Raw genomic sequence first — 19,406 nt, 5'->3', positions numbered from 1 at the left:
TCTTATTCCGTTAAAGACGATTACATTTCCACCTTATAGAGAATTGTTCTTGTCCATGTGCTAGATATATTCCAGGAAGCAGGTCTACCCCTCTGGTTACGTCCTTATGAGGTCTTGGTTACTTCTTCGTATACTGCCCTTATAGAAACAATTCCAGACACGGTAATTTTGAAACCAGAGCCCTGTTTAGTTGCTACGTTGTATCCTGTCATCATTTTCTTTCATCATTTTCTTACAATGGAAGCGTATGTAATAAGTGCCATTTTCCATTCCTGCAGGCTTCTATTCATTCTATCAAAAGTAGATACCCCAACATCACTAGCCTACGTGATTTCTTTGCTGCGAAGTATAAAGAAAACTCTCCTAGCTTTAAGTTCGCCCAGGTAAATGTACTGTTGAGGTAGATCGTAATAGTTCAATTCAACCAGGATGTTGGTTATTTTGTTTCATATAATAATTGACCAATTCTTAGCTTCTTGTGCCGTATGCCATTTTATGTATATAACCTTCCGAGATGGCTTCTTTTGCAGAGGAATTTTGTTGAGAGTATGGCCGGATACTCTTTGGTCTGTTACCTTCTGCAGGTACATCTCTTAGCGGCCCCTTCTCTGAGTACAATGTTTATTCACCTATACGGGCATATTAGTGCGTTGTAAACAAAGGGATTTATAGGTTTTACATGTCCTGGTGCCGTTTTTATGTTTCATGAATAGCATGTTAAGGTGGTTTTAAAGGCTCATTTGCCCATGGTTTTCAATTGGTTGTAGGTAAAAGATCGTCATAATGGGAATCTTCTCTTGGATGAAGAGGGTCATATCATACACATTGATTTCGGGTTTATGCTTTCGAATTCTCCTGGTGGTGTAAACTTTGAGAGTGCTCCGTTTAAGTTAACTCGTGAACTTCTTGAGGTAAGAGATTCATTCTTTCTCTTAATAACAGATTGGTTTTCGTCCCTTCAAACTCCTTTGTGCTTAAATTTCATTGAATCCTTTAGTCCAAATTTATACCCAAAAAAACACTCTCGTCACAACTAGGTCATGGACTCTGATGCCGATGGGGTTCCAAGTGAGTTCTTTGACTATTTCAAGGTATCCACGTTGCTCTCTCCCTCTTGTCTCTTAATTCTATCTCTTAAGTCTCTTAACCTTTTCTGCGTATAGCTAATTATGTTGAAGAAGAGCATCTAATTGTCGATTGTTTTTAGGTGCTATGTATTCAAGGATTCCTTACATGTAGAAAGCACGCTGAGCGAATTATTCTCTTAGTTGAAATGTTACAGGTATCATCATAATCTCTTGCCTTCTTTATATGAACATGGAATCCTACATACTTATAATATGGTAACAAGCCTAGTTATTTTCCGTGTGAAATTACATATTCTGGTAACATCTTGATCAGGACTCGGGTTATCCTTGCTTCAAAGGTGGTCCAAGAACCATTCAAAATCTAAGAAAACGGTTCCATCTAAGCTTAACCGAAGAGGTAAAGCCTTTTGTTTTATGTCTGTTAAATTCAACTTCTCGCATGATCCACTGTTGGTAACGGTCTTTCTTTTCTTTTGATTTGGTTGGGGTCACGAAACCAGCAATGTGTCTCGTTGGTGCTATCTCTCATCAGCAGTAGCTTAGATGCATGGCGAACACGGCAGTATGATTACTACCAAAGGGTCTTAAATGGAATCTTGTGATGTTCCATCAGCGATTTTTACAGAGGTAACCAACATAATAAAGGGCTAACCCTTGGGTTCAAACGGCTAAAAACCATGCGTTTTGAGGAAACCCTTTTCTCATAGCTATACTAGCAAAGCAGAATCCTCCCAAAAGGCAGAAGAAAGAAAAAAGCCTTTAACCTGAAGAGAAGTAGATCAGTGTGAGTGGGTGAACAAACCAGTCGCACACTACAGTTTGTGTACAGAGAGATTTTACTTTTGCAGAGGTTTGATTGTTTTATCTTTTACTTTGCTTACTAGAGAGAAAAGAAAAAAGGGCAAATGCCTCAATTTTCTTACTCTTCCCAAAACAAAAACCCTTTTATAGAGATGACAACTGATGATGTGATATTATTGTATAAATCATGTATTATCTTTTGTTAAATTAGAATCTGAGCACCCAAAAGAAATTTGTGGAACATATAAGATACATTCCTTTGAAGTTGTGTATTTCCATGGATTCTTCCCTTTGAAATGATACTGTCATTATTATTAGTCTCTAATCAAAGGATACAAGAGTAAAGTCAACGATTACAAATGCCACAGTTACTTAACTCTGCGTTAGAATGGGTGTCTATATGTATCAAAGACAAAATACATGATATAAAGTCAAGGTAACAAAAGTTACTATTATTTCTGAAATATTTTTTTTCATTCGAGTTTTCACGGTAATATCGTTTATACCTTTAATAGATTAAATATATATATTAACTACAAAATAAAAATGGATTTAAACTATTTTGCCAAATAAATCATTAAAATTAATAATAATAAAATTATCCAAAATCTAAAAATATATTTTAAATTAAATAGATAATTCTTATATATACTGTGTTGTTTACAGAAAAATATCTTTTAATAAAAATGTTAAAATTTTAAAACAGAAAACACATTGATGGAAGCCACAGGGAGCAAGAACATCATAAAGCCAGTTTTTTTTTTTAATTTGCTTTCTATGCTCTGTACATTTTCTTGTTGTTCATTTCTTTTTATTCTATTAAGACAATCTTACAATGATGGAAGCTCTGTTTTTTAGAAGCACACATTGTTCTTTGTATGAAAGATAGACATGCCAAATGGAGTCAGTGGGCTAATCCTGATCAGGCTCATGATAACATGATATAACTGAGTTTGAAGCAGAGATTATGGATCTGAGGTGTAGAGACTAAAGAAAAGCTAACCACATAAACACTCAGAGAATATGAAAGACCTAAAACTTTCTTTAAGTAGTAAGAAAAGATTTGGACTTTTTGCCAATTAGGACATAAGTGAAAACTCACCTTATCCACCACTCTCCAACCACAATCCTTTATTACATTCACACGTCCACGTCATCATCATCCTCTTTCATCTCTAATACTAAATTCTAATCTCCTTTATCCTTCAGCCACCAATCAAAAACTCAAACGCTCTTGACTTTCTGAAGAAGCAACAGAGACAGATTTAATGGCGGCCATGAACTCGAGTGTTCTCACCTGCAGCTACGCAATCTCTGGTGCTAGCTCATCAGAGCTAAACCAAAAAGTGGGTTTGGTGAATTCATCGGTTGGGTTTGGCCAGAAGAAACAGACTGTTCCTGTGATCAAAGCAGCTCAACGAGTTGGTGGTGGTGATGATGTTAATGGAAGAAGATCCGCCATGATGTTCTTAGCTGCTACACTCTTCTCCACCGCTGCTGTCTCTGCTTCTGCTAATGCTAGCGTCTTCGATGAATACCTCGAGAAGAGCAAAGCCAACAAAGTAAAGTCTTGAAACGTTCTGAATCTTGAAATCTCTAAGAATGCAAATTAATGGTTTTATTTTTTGAAAATTATGGTTAATAAGAACTGAATGATAAGAAGAGATTGGCAACAAGTGGGGCAAACTTTGCGAGAGCATTCACCGTTCAGTTCGGAAGCTGCAAGTTCCCTGAGAATTTCACAGGATGTCAAGATCTTGCCAAGCAAAAGGTTATTCTTAAAACTCAACCTTTTCGTTCTTTGAGAGATAGACGATTCAATAGATTATGATGTTCTTCTTCATGTTTTTTTTTTTAATATATGCAGAAGGTACTATTTATCTCAGAAGATTTGGCGTTGGAATGCGAAGGCAAAGACAAGTTCAAGTGTGGTTCCAATGTTTTCTGGAAATGGTGATCATGTTTGTATCCATTCTTATGTAAACCCAACAATGTATCTATCTATCTATCTAGCTGTTCATCAAAGTTCTCATATCCATTTGAATCTACCGTGTTAAACACTAATAAGAGCCATTAGGAATTACATCTCACATTATTCTAACTTTACCATAGAACAACCTCAAGAACGTTACGAAGAAAAAAATTTGAATAGTACAAACACATAACTAAACTCATACTCGACCCTTAAAAAATAAAAGGAATTTCCTAAAGATTGAAAAAGAAATGATGATGATGATGATCATAACAAGGAGTTAAGACAAGAGCGTGTGTTTACGTACAAAAAGAGACCGACTCGAACTAAGTTTTTTTTAATCTCAAGTGGCGATAGCGTAAGTGAGAGTCTCTACCTCTTCGGGTCGCCAAATTGACTTTTGAACAGAAAGCAAACCTTCTTTTTCCTTCGAGTAAGTCATACGCACTTCCCATTTCATCGCTTTCACTATCGCTTCCACCTCTTGTATCGTCTCCGCGTCGTCCCTCACTATCAGCTTCCCTTCCGGTCTCAGTACCCTATCCACCTCCGCAACAACCGCCGTCAGATTGCACCTGAAAAACAGAGTTTGTATTAGTTATTTATCATGTTTCTGTTGGAAACAGAGAAACTCTTTCAGAGACAACAGACATACCTTTGTTTGAGTTTGGAGAAAAGATGATCGGCGTGAAGAAGATCATATGATCTCGGGTAAGTACTGAAAGATTCACACCAATCGTGGTAGATACCAAACAGTCCTCGCTCATAGATTATTGCTAACGTGTCTGGTGAATCTATTGGAACCACGTTCATCACCCACACTTTCATTTCTCTTAGAGCCGCTGCAAATCTGCAAAATGAACACAAACACACAAACATTAAGTAGGTATCCTTTAGAACCTCTGTGTTTTTTTTTTTTTAATTACCCTCCATAAACGGCTTTCATGTCCATGACATTTCTAACAGTTCCCCAGTTGATTCCTAAGCCTTTAAGGTATGATTTGGTCACTACTCGTTTCCAGTGCTCATAATCAGCGCTGAAATCCTCTGGTGCCGCTTTTCCATAAACTCCGGTCTGCGAACTCGATAGCCAGTACGGTGGTTTATCTAATCTCGCTGGCCATTGCTCCGGCCACTGAGATCCACGCTGCGTTTTGTCTTCTGGTGCTGTGTGCATGCATGCTTGAAGTGGGACTTTCCTGTTAAAATCCACATCCAGAAACATGTATATGATAAAAATGTAAACTGTCTGATTTTTAGAGCACAATTCCAAAACAATTATAAAGAAAAAAGATCATACCAAGATGCATTTGGGTCATCAGATTCGGCACAAATTGGAGGATTTTGTTCTGATCTGCTTGTGTAGCATTCATTTGAAGTAGGCTTTTTGTAAGTAGCTACACCGATTCCGTTGATCTTGTCCTTGTTAATAGATATGAGTTCCCAACACATTTTCTTAGTGAGTTCACTCATAGCTGCCAAATTCGCCAACATGAGGTGTGAGAAAAAGGATGTTCCAGAGCAATTATATATGGAGGATAACGCTTTGTACTACCTTTCCAGATTCCAACATCTTCTGTCTTCTTCTGATAAACAGGAGTAGCAGACCACACAAAGAAGCCTCCGGGTCTCAATACACGGTTTAGCTCCAGAAGGAGTTTTCCACCTATCCATGTATAGTGCACACAAACATCAGAAAGCTAACAAAGATTTTGACCAATCAACAGAAATAGATAGATGGTAAGGATCCAGGAGGAGTTTTCTATCCAAAGACTACATCTATGAGACTATGTCGGTTATATGCAACTTACCTTCTATGTGCCATGGCACTCTACAGCGAGCACAGTGAACAATGTCGAAAACTCTGCCAGGGAAAGGTAGCCTCGTAGTGCCCATCACTGCAGAAATAGCAGGAATGCCTCTCTCAAGAGCAAACTGCACTTGAGCTTCATGTTCGTCTTTAGGTGCAAGGGACATTGTGATCACGTCTCTGTCGAAGAGGAAACCTCCAAAGCTTGCAACACCACACCCAACATCCAAGACCACACGCGAGCGTTTACCCCAAGCGATATCAGAGACAGACTGTAAAGCATATTTTTCATCAGCACAAATATTACTTTTAAAGTGATCAAAGTACAAACCAGTTCAAACTTTCTAACAAAAGAACTACATCTGACTACCAACCTCCTGTATGAAATCGATGTAATGAAGAGCACCATGCTTGAATTGGGTTCCTCCTCCGGGAAATGTTAGATACTCACCGGTCACTTTAACCCAATTTTGATGCCCTTTATACTCAGCAAGCTTGGTATGAGGGACGTTGGTGTACCAGATCTGCATAAACGAAAATAGTATTAGATTTTTAACACACACACACACACATATATATATATATATATATATGATAGAGGGGTGAAAGTCAGCAGACCTTTTCTCGACTTTTCGGCCACTCAATTGGCCGCTTATATCCTTCAGGCAAAGGAACGAGACAGGTGGGTGGGCTGTCTGGGCAATGCCTCTCACGATGCTCATAATGTTTAGTACTCTTAAGACTCCTAATGGCTTGCACATTATCAAGACAGGGGATGTAATCCGGCCCGGCGGTTGTATTGCAGACCTTCCATTTGAAATCAATTTGATCACCAGAACTCTTCTGAGCTTCTTTCTCCTTTTTGGATTCTGTGGCCTGAGTTGAAAACGAACCGTTTTGCGCAATAGTTTCATTCACTAGCTCTAACTGTGCCCCACCTGAGGTCTCGTTTTTAGGTTGACTCTCTTGCTCCACATTTGTCTTGGAGTTTTCTTTCTCAGGCTTTGTTTCAGCACCTTCATTGCCTGTCTCATCGTCACTGGACTTTTTCTCAATTCCATCAGCCTCGAACTTCTTTTGGTTCTCACCATCCTCACCGGACTCATTATCCTCCGTCTCCGGCTTAGTTTGCTTTTCATTAGAGTCAGGATTCTCTTCTTCCGGGTTGTCTTTCAAACCTTCAGTCTCACTTTTCGTCTCACCAGATGAAGTAGACTCTTCTTTAGTCTTCTCTTCCTTGCTTGAGCTCTCATCACCATCTCCTTTTTTCTCCTCCTTGGGTGTTTCACCAGCTGCGTCTTCAGGAGGGGTCATCTGGTTCTTGATCCCATCTTTGTTGTCAAGAGGAACCACGTCAACACTCTGATCTGGTCCAAGAGAGGATGACGTCATCATCCAAATCCCGACTAAGCATAGCGCCACGAACACAACTATAGTCACCGTTGAGCAATAGCTCGACGCCGGCCTCCTGGTGTTGTCTATCCTAGTGTACCTTGGCTGTGCCATGACACTCCTAATCCAACAAAACGTTTTCACACCTACCTACACAGATAGAGAATCAATGAAAACAGATGTTAGGCAAGCATTAACGAGGCCTTGCGCATGGTTGTTTAATTGAATTCTGAAGATGCAACAAAAGGCTATGTCACCAGATCTGCTTAAACCCCTAGCGATTACAGTTCAAACCAGATACAGAACGAACAACGAGCTATATCGAGTGGCTAGAATCTCGAGAAAATACAATCAAATGAACAAACGGCGCATCGAAATCACTAATGAAACTCTAAAATCATATTGGCGAGGCCTTGTTCATGTTTGCTTAGTTAAATTCTCAATGTAACTAGACGAAGGTAATGTCACCAGATCTGCTTAAACCCTAGCGATTACAGTGTAAACCAGACGAACAACGAGATTATCGAGTGGCTAGTGGTGACATCCACATGATATAATCAACAAACGAAGTCATCTATGAGCTTAATAACGATGAGAAAATAGCAGATCGGAAGCAGATCTAGGTAGAGGAACTAGTTTTGAACATCGTCGCGATCATCACTAAGCTACGTAAGGTTTAAAAGCAACAATCGCCATAGCGAGAAGAGATAGAGAGGAATGTGCGTGAGGCGTATACCTGATACAGGCGATGAGCAAATACGAGAAGGCGAGAGGAAGGGAGAATCGAAATCGCGAGAGTTGCAGCTACGGAGCCATTTTCTTTCTCAGTCGTCACTTTCTCGAGAAAATTCGAATGGCACGGGATAAGAGAGGTCTGCGATTGCGAGATAAATGTATATATATATATATATGTGTGATAGAATCATAGATATTGATTTAATTTAATTTACACTTTTTAAATGAACATAAGTTGGTATTTATTAGTATTAATTAATTTTAATTTTAATTTGGGGGTTAAAATCTTATTTTTGATTTTTGATTTTTGATGATAATTCATCAACAAGCGGAGAGAAAGAGGGAACTACGGAGCTGGCGTGAATTTAGTGGTAGATTTTTTTTTAAAAAAAATTATTTCATTTTTATAAAATCTGTTTAAATTATTTATGGTTAGGTTAAGTCTAGTTTAGTCAATTACTTACGACCTTACTCCATGTTTTTGTTTATTAATTAGAATTACATATCATCATGATATGAAAGTTGTTGAGGGGTAGTTACTAATATAGCATGATTTTAGCTAAAAGAACAATCACACTTTTTAAACTTTACTCACTCATACATTTTAACTCTTTTTCCGTTCACATGTGAAAAATTTTGCTATTGGTTATTGCCCTTTTGTACTATAAGGGGTGTCAAAATAAGCTAGTTCGCTTAGTTCAGCTTAACTCATAGTGCTCGAATATTTCATGAACTATCTCAACTCAGATCATTTATTATATGAGCTTCAATATACAAATTCGAACTTAGATCATTTAGATAATGAATTAAATGAATTAACTCGCGATCAAACATAAAAAATTAAAACTATTTTTAAAAATAAAAAATAGAAATTTTTTTTATAATGTAATTTAAAATTTAAAAATCCAAAGCGTTAATATTTAAATACTGGATAAAACCAAGACCTAATAATATATTAAATCAAAACTAAATCAGTGATCCAAAAATATATTTTACATAAAAGTCTTGTGATGATGATTCATATTCAAATTTTTTATTTATTCAAATCGTAAAGATATATATTCCGCATGAAAATCTTAAGAATATTTAGTTTTATATTTTAGTTCTAAAGATATATGATACGATGATTTATATCAATATTCTTTTATATTTTAATATATTTATTATTTTTTGGTTTTACATTTTAATTTTATAAGATAAAATATGATTAATATAAATTTTTTTTAAAATCAATTTTTTTATATATATACATATAAAGTATAAAACGACCAAGTTCATTAGTTAGCTCATGTTTATTAAAAATCGTTCATATAACTCGTGATCTAATTTAAGCTTGATCATTAAATTCATTTATTAAATGAACCTAAGAAATAGAGATCATGCTTATGAAAAATCAAGCGGAATTGAGCCAGCTCATGAGCTATAGCTCATTTTGAGTGTACTACTTACATGTGGCATATAGTTATATAGCCATAAAATCAATTAGATGAGATTATGAAGGTAATCATTCGAATCATAGATACTATAAAATTTGGAATGAAAAGTAGTAAATTAAGGAGGTGAAGGACCAATAAAGGACAATTGTGTGTTTTGTAAATTGTAAGACACAGTTGAGGCCCTATAATTTCCCCAAATAGCAGTGGCCCAGTATCTACGTCTTTGCTTGTTTTTATATGTTAAAAGCCCATGAAAGGCACGTGCGCTGTTGCTCTCATCTTCACTACTAAACCAAAAAAAGAGAGAGAGAATAAGGATATGTTTTGCTTATAAACGAAATAATTATATTTTTCACACTTACCGCATTTTAGGAAAGTGAACCATGAACCAATGTCGGTCGAAAATTAATTAAATTTGTAAAAAAAAAGACTTTAATTACGTCATTAAGAGAATTAAACGGTAGCTAACTGTGTTTTAACTTTTAACGAAGCAATTACTTTATTGCGCCGAAAAATCAAACAAAACGCATCAAAACGTTGAGTCACTGTGCTCGCTGCAATGGATAATTGTTTATTGACCACGAACATGTGAAAGGATCCAAATTCGATATTATAAATCGCTCTCTCCCTCTCTCCAGATCCAACAGAGGTTTCACACTGCTCCGATCATCATCATCATCATCAGTCGATTTATTCTTCTTCTCCGGTAACGATTCTATCCTCACCAGCTCGATTTGCGGAATAACTTTTCTTGTTTTCTCTGTTCTTTGATTCAATGCCTGACTAAGCTTTTTTTAATAAGTTGTTATGTTTTTTTTTTAATGAATGCCTGACTAATGTATTATAACACTCTGTGATCTTGATTCTTGAACTTTGACAGCAGAGCATAGGAGCTTTTCTTTGTTGCTAAAGAGTTTGATGTTATACCTCCTGGCACTTAATCTAAAATGTTTGGTGGGAAAAGTTGCATACTCAGAGGAGGAAGTGTATCACTTGCCTTGGTTATCCTCATCTTTTTGATGCTAACACTCCTGGTTTCTGAGGAAAACCCACTTCGTTCTTCTCTCTTTGATGTACAACTTCAGTTCTCAGCTTCTCCTCCTCCTTCTCCTCCTCCTTCTTCTTCTTCTTCAGGTACTTTCAATGCTTTCCCCATCTTTTAGTATTCAGTTTTTGTTTTGTTTTGTGCAATCTTGTTTGTCTTGTAGTCTGGTTTTGTGATACGTTTTGGTTTCTTGTTCAGTTTGTAACTATGCAAAAGGAAAATGGGTTAAAGACAAGAAGCGACCGTTGTACTCTGGTTCTGAATGTAAGCAGTGGCTATCATCCATGTGGGCCTGTAGAGTAATGGGCAGACCTGACTTCTCATTTGAAGGTTACCGGTGGCAACCGCAAGGTTGCAACATGCCACAGTTTGACAGGTTCACCTTCTTGACAAGGTATGTACCCAATTTTATTGAACCATTAGTGATTCACTTGGCCTTCTTACTTAATGTGATGTACATAGATTGGGTTACTGTATGAATATGTTGTAGTCAACCGGGGCTTGTGGCGAAGCCCAATACGGTGAAGCCACCTCGGTTTGAGTCCCGGCCACCTAGAATCGAGTTCCGGTCACTGAAGAATTAAAATTTTGGCATTGCCAAGGATATGGGACCGACACGTGGGCTAATAACGTGGCTAGTGTGGACCCACTTCCGTGGGAGCCATCATATCCATGTATATAATTTAAAAAAAAAGAATATGTTGTAGTCAGTGCGCGTATATATATATATAAGCCTCCAAATTTGTTTTTAAAAAATTATATAAATTTTTACTTGAGTTAGCTCTCAAAATCTCAGACCGGCCCCTGGTTGTAGTGAAGCAAGTTCTTAAACGTCTCTCATATTGCTTACTGCAACTTTGTTTCTTTTAGAATGCAGAATAAGACGATAGCGTTTATAGGAGACTCATTGGGACGGCAACAGTTTCAGTCTCTGATGTGTATGGCCACTGGTGGTGAAGACAGCCCAGAGGTTCAAAACGTGGGATGGGAGTACGGTTTAGTCAAACCCAAAGGAGCTCTCCGTCCTGATGGTTGGGCGTATCGTTTCCCCACCACAAACACAACCATCTTGTATTATTGGTCAGCTAGTTTATCAGATTTGGTCCCCATGAAGAACACTGACTCACCTCGTCTCACCGCAATGCATCTGGACCGTCCACCAGCGTTTATGAGGAAGTACCTTCACCGTTTCGATGTGTTGGTTCTTAACACGGGCCACCACTGGAACAGGGGCAAGATCGAAGGCAATCACTGGGTGATGCACGTGAACGGCACAAAGGTAGAAGGCGAGTTTCTTAAAGATATAAGTCACGCTAAGGTTTTTACAATACGCAGCGTTGCGAAGTGGCTAGACGCGCAGCTTCCGTTGCATCCGCGGTTGAGAGCTTTCTTTAGGACGATATCTCCGAGGCATTTTAGGAACGGAGATTGGAACACAGGTGGGAACTGTAACAATACTGTCCCTCTGTCTAGAGGAAGTGAAATCAATGGTGATGATGGGTCGGTTGATGCAACGGTGGAGAGTGCTGTGAATGGGACGAGGATCAAGATTCTTGACATAACTGCGCTTTCTGAGCTGAGAGATGAAGCTCATATCTCAGGGTCTAAACTCAAACCTAGAAAACCTAAAAAAGTGAAGAGTAACGTGACAGCCACGGCTCCAGTGTTAATGATTGTTTGCATTGGTGCTTACCTGGGGTCCCAGATACTTGGAATGAACTTTTCATTGCTCAGATTTAAAAAAATACTCATACACCATTTATAGGTAGTTCAGTGGATTTGGCTCTGTTGATTCTTTGTTATAGAAAAGGTTTTGGTTTTGTTCTTTTACATTCTTTCTAGGAGAAAAACAAAAGGCTACAGTTGAGTTTGTTTGTCTTTTACTGACATTTCGACTGATATACATTTACAGATGACTGATTCATATGATTACACAGTTTATATTTATGTAATGGTTACAACTGGGTTGTACAAGAAACATCGAAATAAAAGTTTACGTGTGAGTCGGGTTTGGTGCAGAACGTCTTTCACGTAATGGCATAAAGTGAGGTTTAGTAATACAATATATGTCGAAGTCATCATCACCTTCTAGTAATATTCGCAAGAAGACAAAAGTGATCATCAATCGCTTTCTCAAAGAAACAAAGTAGAATCTTGACCTCCAAGCACACATATATTACACATCTAACACGTAGACAATACAAAGAACTAGGCAATACACACACAAGTTACCAGTTCAGACAAAATACAAATACAAATACAGTAGCTTCTCCAGTAGTGTCTCGGTCTCAGACACGAAGATTTTCCTCTTCCATGGATTCTCTAACAGCTTTCAGAATCAATGGCTTGAGTTTCTTGGTGGTAACTATGATCCCTCTGTTGTGATCAAGACGCTTTCCCTTTGAGAAGTCCAGAGGTATCCCTTCAGCATCGCAAACGACGCCTCCAGCTTCTGCAATGGACGTGCATTTAGAGCCAAAAGTTCTCAGTGTTTAAAGAGTGTTTATGTACTGTGTATATATAATTATAAACCTGTTGTGATGATTGAACCAGCTGCATGGTCCCATATCCACTCACGGTATCCAACAAGAGTGAAGCGCAAGTACATCTCTGCATCTCCTCTGGACACAGCTGCATACTTTGCTTGGCTATCGATTCTTACAGGTAACGCTGTGATCCCAAGTTTCTGCGTAAAACCGTAAGAATCCCACTTGGTTATGCCAGTTCCGGCTTAGATGGGGACAAGCAGTACGATCGTTCCGGATCCTCCGATTTTTAATAGTTAATTATCCGAATTTTTTAAAAGAAAATAGATATGTATTTTTATGCAACAAATTAAAAAAAAAGTCCAAAAATAATTTATATAAACATATTTTTCAATATACATTTATAAAAAAAATATTTATAATATTTATTACCAATTCTAAATAAATATAAGATTTAAAGGTTCAAATCTTTTTGTCCTAAGGTCCATGAAATTATTGAGCCGGGTTATGGCAACATGAGAGCACACTGTAATACACTAAGCAATATCTTACCTTAGCAATGGAACTATGGAGGGGAATTGGCATATGGTATGATTCTAAGAACTTTGCTTCTTCAAGATTCTCATTGCTACTCACTCTCACCTGTCAACACAGTTCTTTCACTCTCTTACCCCACATATCAACAGTTTAGCTTTGGATAAGATAAAAGATAGATACCTCCTGTGGTGGAGAATTGCCATTGAGCGGTTGCACATAAGCTCCTGAACCAGTTGCAGCAAAGAAAAGACATCCAACATTATCCTGGCAAGACTTGTCGTCTTTCTCAACAACCGCAGAAGACAAAGGAAGATTAGGACAAGCCATAACGCCGACCACCACTTTGCCTTCCACAAGCAACGCTAATCCCACAGCGTATTGCTCTCCTCTTACAAATCTAAAACAAGCAGAGAAGTTTAGTACTATGTTGTTATCTAAGTGCTAGGAAAGCTAATTTGTTACCCTCTGGTTCCATCTATAGGATCAAGAACCCAGTGACAACCACTGCTTCCTCCTTGTGATTTACCACAGTCTATGGCATTCAACACATCCTCTGTGGTTATAGAAGAGCCTGCGTATGATTCATCAGAAGCTAGAGTATCTCTCACAAGCTTTGTTATATCTTCTAGAAACTCCTCACTTCCTTTCTTCCGTAGATCTCTAGTATCCTGTAAAAACATTCATGTGAAAACTCGATAAACAAGACCTTTTCGTCAATAAGCTTTTAGAGTTATTACCACCTCTTCTGCTACTAATGACAGGGTTGCAGGTTTGAGCTCCCTCTCTAACACAAGACTAACAACAGCTTGTGATCCTGAAGAAATAATCCATTAGTGTTAGAAGGTAAGTGAACTCGATGGTAAGCAAACGTTGAGGTACAAACCATAATCAGCTGCAGTGACAGGAGTTTTGTCGGATTTTGTCCATACTTCGGATTGCAAGAGAGTCTTCTGAACTCCCTATGTAAGATAGTATTCATTTTATTAGTTTTTTTTTTTTTTGAAAAATATTCATTTTATTAGTTTATGATTCAAAAAGAGAATATTATGTCCAACATATAGGAGTATAGATGGTTGCACGACAGCCTTTGTAACTTGCATTTTGGCTTATCCGTTTCGAATCAATATAACAACAGATGACAAAAAAAAAGATGGTTGCACTTCTTACTTGGCTGAGACGAGCAGCTAGAGAAACAGCTTTCTTTGCAGCGCCTAGCTCCTTCTCGTAAGACATTACAAAGCTCCAAGAATATATATATATATCCTTAGACTATATAGTTTTTAGTGCACCAATACATAGACGTTTGTTACATATATATAGAGTTTACGTATGCATTCTTTGTTTATTCAACTGCATATTTGTTTTTTTGACTGTATATTTTAGAGGTGGTTTCGTGGCAGATGGTGCAGACCATTTTTCACGTTTCAAGTTGACGTTTACGAAAGAAAATTAAAAGAATAAGAATTAATTGAATATGTTCCAGTGTCCGTCAAGAAAAGATATAATATTAAGGGACTTTTGTTATCAGTCATCATATATTAATATTACTCTTAACAAAGATAAGAGTTATCATTAGCCGTTAAACACTAAAGTGTTACTATTAACAAGACAAGAGTTATCATTAGTCGTTAAACACTAAAGTATTATTAAACACTAAAGTATTACTCTTAACAAGACAAGAGTTATCATTAATCGTTAAACACTAAACAAATCAGGTATAAATAATATTTCACCTAATCAATCCACTAATCTTCTCTATATGAGATAACATTTGTATAAGAAGTTTCGCAGAAGTTTGTAATCTTTTTGTCATGATTGTCAATTATTCTTTTTCTTTCTTTTATGAGAAAAGTCTTTTCCATTGGTCTTTCTTTTATATATGATAGAGAAAGAAGCATTTATCTTTTTTTATATTGTCGAGTTTAAAGTAGATTATTATGCGTAGCAATCAATTAGTTACGTAAACATTTGTTGTTTTCTCCCCAAAATTTAGCCAAAAGTTTCCAAATTACATTCACGTAGTATTTCAGATGATCAACGTGTACTTTATGATTATGTTTCAACAATCTTCAAAGAGAATTAGTGTTTTTTATAATATCAAAGTTGAATTTTTTTTTTTAAATGACAATAGTCTCACTGTGTAAAGAAAACACAGAAACAGAGTATTGTATATTACAGCTGCGTGTCAGTGAAGTTTCAAAGAATCAGCTTCCTCTTCTTCTTCTTTAATGGATTCTCTTACCGCTTTCAAAAGCCTTGGCAGTAGTTTATGTGTTGTAAGTTGTAACAACGATACCTCTCTTGTAATCAAGATACTTCCCTTTAGAAAAGTCCAATGGATTCCCCTCTGCGCCAGTCACTTTGCCTCCAGCTTCTGAAAGACACAACATCAGACAAGCATTTGTGTGATCATTCAAGAAGATTAGACCAAAAGATATGTAGATAAGAGTTTAACAACGGGTGAATACCTGAAACTAGGATGGATCCAGCGGCGTGATTCCATATTGATTCAGGTCTTGGTTTGCGTGTAAACCTCAAGTACACCTCTCCATCTCCTCTACATAAAGCTGTACGCAGAACACAAATTTTGTTGAAGACAAAAGAACTTTGAATAATTTCTTTATTACTTTCGGCTTGAAGATTTTACACGAGTGAACAAGGATATTTATACAAGAGTCTCTAAACCCTAGTTCACTATTTGCTTAGAACTAATAATTAAAAACGATTTAAATTGCTTAAATAGAAAACCAATATAACATTTGAACATTTTTGTGTATGTAAGGGAATTGATCATAAGGCCAATAAACAAGAGATAATTGCAATAAGAAACCTGGTATCAGCAATTTATCCTGATTGGGATAAAGTAGATTTGAAAATTTTACCTTGAACCAGTCAGAAAATATAGGTTCAGTTTTGTTGGATATTATATGTTGGATCCAGAAAATTACTAACATTTGATCAGATAATGTTGGTTTGGGTCAATAGTACTATCCAACATTTGATCAGATAATTACTATTTATAAAGTATATAGTAATTCTATATCAAATATTACTATTTATAAAATATATACAGTAGAAAATCTATAAATTAATATCATTTATACTAATAAACACGATAAATTAATAAAAAAATTTGGTTCCAAATTGACCAGTGTAAAATATGACATAATTCAATAAGATAATAAGATAATAATATATTGAAAACTTTTAAGTAAATATATGGTCCCATTAAAATAATAAATTAATAATTATCATATGTAATTTTTATAAACATACACAAAACTATTTGTTGTTTATCTTTCTTCAAAATATATTTTATTAGAGTCTATAATTTTATTTATAGTTTTATCGAATTACATATAAAAGTAAATTTATATTCTATGATATGTAATCATCATAAATAAAACACATCAATAATCTAATAAAAACAGTTAAAAATTTTCTCTATAAACTTTAACTATTTTTAAGACGTTGGAAGAGAATGGCATATCCTATGTCTTATTATTTTGATGTCATTTTTTGATAAAATAAAAATATTTTAAAGATATTATAAATATATTTGATGTGATATTAAAATTCTGAAACATAGTTATTCATATTGATTACGTCATCTCTTTTGTTGGATTCATTTGCATAAAATAAATCTATGAACCCCCAATTTTAAGAGGACATCAAAAGAGAACTTGATAATTTTAATTGTTTTTGTTATATTTTGCTTATATTTTCCATATATTTTATATATAATATACTTGGTTTGTTAAAAATTGTTCTTATATTAATTTTTTATTTTATGCATATACTTATCATACTTGGGTATCTTTCATCTTTAAAAAGACAAAATTTAAATTTAGTTGAGAAACCAATTATTAAAAAAAATTAGTATAATGATATATCAATGAAACATTTAAAAACAAATAGTTTACATTTTGATGGTTTCTTTTTTCTTCATCTAAATGTTAAGCTTCTTCTATAATTAGTATAATGATGGTTTCTTGTTATCGGAACTTATTTAACAATGGAAGGTTTGCGTGAAAATTCGCTGGCCAAATACCGTCTTGCATGCAAGACATACCTCTCCATGTAACATTGTTGTCCTTTGGCAATGCACCAACTACACACGAAAATGCAAAAAAAAAAAAGTTTGGTCAAGGTTGTTCATATTATATATCCTCAAAGATTGGATCTTCCTTATGTGGAGCAATGAGTAGATGCAATAAACGTAATCAGCAACATTCGTATATTGCTGATCACTTCAACAGCTTGGATCAGGTTTCCAAAAATTTCCACCAACTTTTTCTTGATTTTCTTGATTTGATTGGTTTTGTATATTTGTTTATCATAAGAAGAACAGTCTTATTGTGATTTTCGTTAGGTGATAACTTCTCTGAGAGAAGCTGGACTTGAATCTTCAAATCTGATTTTACTGGGGGCAGTTGCCTCCTCCTTGATGCATGTGGATCCGCTCATGGTCCAAAGATCCTCCTTCTCCCAGGGCAACAAGATCCGCGACCAGACAAACATTTCCAACTAGAGTGGGCTCGGTGTAGTTGGAGCTTGTCCGGACATCTTGGAACCCGTCATCCTTGTCTGTTGCAGAAACCATGGCTCCTTGGATTATGTTGGGATTATGCATTTTCAAGTCTTTCCATCTCCAGTCTCCTTTGCAAGTCTCTTTCTTGTTCATCGGAATGGAAGCTCCACGATGATGCACGTGTGTCGGCTACCTCTCACCGAAACCCACAACATAGCTCATGTTCCGTGGGTTTCGACCAAGAATGTAATTCACCTGTTGCAGAGACAAAACAAAAATCATGTAAGAGTTAAGACCCACCATTTTACTCATGTTTTTGTTTTAAGCATGAGATGATTTACTTGTGATCTGGAGAAATCACGTAAGTATTAGAGACGCTAAGAAAGCAGCATTATCCTGTAGTGGTTGTATAGATAGAGATAGATGATATCAACAATAAATCAAAATCCAAGGCTCCACCATCAAACACAAAGTAAGAATGTAATAAAACTTTAGTGTTCCTTTACCTTTGCTTCTCCTAAAATTTCTGAAATAGGGCAGATAAGAGCACACAACCACTCCTATTTGGTTATGGAATTCGCTTAGCATCTCTTCATACAGATACCCTGGGCCTGGGAAGATCCTCAACCTCGTCAACAACAACTACAACACACACATAATCAAATCCAGTATCAGTTTTAACAAAAAAAAACAACAAATATATCAGTTTCAACAAAAACAGAGGTTACAGAATCAGTTTCAACACCAGCTCTATCAGCCAAATCGTAACTGGTTACACGCTCAAGGTAGTATGCGTCACCACAACATAGCTCATGTTTTGTGGGTTTCGACCAATGATGTAATCCATCTGCAGGGGACACAACACAACAAGATCAGATCAAATAAGAGTTAAGACCCACCATTTTACTCTTGTTATGTCTGAAATTATAGGTAATGAAGATAGAAAAGGTTTTTTGACTATGAAGCTCAAGAAAATGGTCTTCATAGATTATGTTTTAAGATCAAAAGCAAAAATGTCTAGGTTTTTTTTATTTTGAACGCTAAATTTAAGAGAATATCAAAAGATAGCATGGTAACTTTACCTTTTTTGTTATATTTTTCTTATATTTTCCTAAATTTTTTATATGATAATTTTTTTGTAAAAATAGCTTCTTAAGTGTTTTTTGTTACGTGTTATATATACATTTTTAGTAAAATATTGAAAATAAGTAAAACTATAGTTGGATTTGCGCGTTTGTGCTGGTTTCGTTTACAATTTTGTAAATAAAACTTTTTAATTTGTTAATATTTTATGTTGTATATAATGAAATTAGCTTTCTTATTTGTTAATATTTTATGTTGTATATAATGAAACTATAGTTACAGTGTATTTTATATTTATATTAATAAATTTATATTATATTTAAATAATTTTTTATGCATATATATATATATATTCTATTAAAACATGAACATGACCTATTGATATAGATGTGGTTCAACTATTTTAATATAATTATTAAAATATTTTACTAGTCATTTAAGAAAAATATTATAAAAGTATGACTAAAAACACAAAAATATAAAAATTAAT

General features: G+C 35.7%; 6 protein-coding genes across 8 annotated transcripts; 3 read left to right on the top strand and 3 right to left on the bottom strand.

Moving 5' to 3' along the window:
• Window positions 1-42: 42 nt before the first annotated feature.
• On the top strand, window positions 43-2,096 carry LOC125604758 (phosphatidylinositol 4-kinase beta 1-like; the record flags this gene model as incomplete). The annotated part of the gene is made up of 8 exons (XM_048774959.1): window positions 43-162; window positions 279-383; window positions 531-584; window positions 768-911; window positions 1,038-1,091; window positions 1,208-1,282; window positions 1,402-1,485; window positions 1,589-2,096. Coding segments are annotated over 8 exons (738 nt in total), but the record flags the coding sequence as incomplete, so codon positions are not given.
• A 961-nt stretch (window positions 2,097-3,057) lies between these two features.
• LOC125604755 (photosystem I reaction center subunit N, chloroplastic-like) lies at window positions 3,058-3,979 on the top strand. The gene is made up of 3 exons (XM_048774954.1): window positions 3,058-3,451; window positions 3,535-3,660; window positions 3,757-3,979. Exons 1-3 carry the CDS (start codon window positions 3,158-3,160, stop codon window positions 3,844-3,846), a joined length of 510 nt encoding a protein of 169 aa, XP_048630911.1. The 5' UTR covers window positions 3,058-3,157; the 3' UTR covers window positions 3,847-3,979.
• LOC125604754 (probable methyltransferase PMT26) lies at window positions 3,963-7,961 on the bottom strand. 2 transcript variants are annotated; one of them, XM_048774952.1, is made up of 9 exons: window positions 7,800-7,961; window positions 6,290-7,213; window positions 6,046-6,195; window positions 5,673-5,943; window positions 5,417-5,527; window positions 5,162-5,336; window positions 4,788-5,060; window positions 4,517-4,711; window positions 3,963-4,436 (listed from the first exon to the last, which is right to left on the bottom strand). In XM_048774952.1, the coding sequence occupies exons 2-9, from the start codon at window positions 7,175-7,177 to the stop codon at window positions 4,205-4,207; spliced, it is 2,295 nt and encodes a 764-aa protein (XP_048630909.1). In that variant the 5' UTR covers window positions 7,178-7,213; window positions 7,800-7,961; the 3' UTR covers window positions 3,963-4,204. The 2 variants fall into 2 exon arrangements, with proteins under 2 accessions (XP_048630909.1, XP_048630910.1); XM_048774953.1 differs by having other exon boundaries at window positions 6,290-7,209; window positions 7,800-7,939.
• Window positions 7,962-9,747: 1,786 nt separating this feature from the next.
• LOC106405005 (protein trichome birefringence-like 14) lies at window positions 9,748-12,220 on the top strand. The gene is given in 5 exon segments (XM_013845637.3): window positions 9,748-9,940; window positions 10,115-10,368; window positions 10,478-10,673; window positions 11,150-11,936; window positions 11,939-12,220. Coding segments are annotated over 4 exon segments (1,251 nt in total). The 5' UTR covers window positions 9,748-9,940; window positions 10,115-10,181; the 3' UTR covers window positions 12,020-12,220.
• A 126-nt stretch (window positions 12,221-12,346) lies between these two features.
• On the bottom strand, window positions 12,347-14,724 carry LOC106405023 (SAL2 phosphatase). Of its 2 annotated transcripts, none has more exons than XM_013845651.3 (8): window positions 14,470-14,724; window positions 14,186-14,261; window positions 14,040-14,116; window positions 13,765-13,970; window positions 13,483-13,699; window positions 13,318-13,407; window positions 12,812-12,965; window positions 12,347-12,731 (listed from the first exon to the last, which is right to left on the bottom strand). In XM_013845651.3, the coding sequence occupies exons 1-8, from the start codon at window positions 14,533-14,535 to the stop codon at window positions 12,568-12,570; spliced, it is 1,050 nt and encodes a 349-aa protein (XP_013701105.1). In that variant the 5' UTR covers window positions 14,536-14,724; the 3' UTR covers window positions 12,347-12,567. The 2 variants fall into 2 exon arrangements, with proteins under 2 accessions (XP_013701105.1, XP_013701109.1); XM_013845655.3 differs by having other exon boundaries at window positions 14,043-14,116.
• Window positions 14,725-15,569: 845 nt separating this feature from the next.
• On the bottom strand, window positions 15,570-17,986 carry LOC125604757 (probable SAL4 phosphatase). Its single transcript, XM_048774958.1, has 4 exons — window positions 17,740-17,986; window positions 17,375-17,413; window positions 15,771-15,869; window positions 15,570-15,676 (listed from the first exon to the last, which is right to left on the bottom strand). Exons 1-4 carry the CDS (start codon window positions 17,984-17,986, stop codon window positions 15,570-15,572), a joined length of 492 nt encoding a protein of 163 aa, XP_048630915.1.
• Between the last annotated feature and the right edge of the window lie 1,420 nt (window positions 17,987-19,406).

The sequence above is a fragment of the Brassica napus genome, unplaced genomic scaffold, assembly GCF_020379485.1.
Source record: "Brassica napus cultivar Da-Ae unplaced genomic scaffold, Da-Ae ScsIHWf_618;HRSCAF=913, whole genome shotgun sequence".
In the NCBI taxonomy this organism is placed as follows: domain Eukaryota; kingdom Viridiplantae; phylum Streptophyta; class Magnoliopsida; order Brassicales; family Brassicaceae; genus Brassica; species Brassica napus.
The sequence above is the reverse complement of the archived record's forward strand: the minus strand, read 5'-3'. Positions and strand labels throughout refer to the sequence as shown.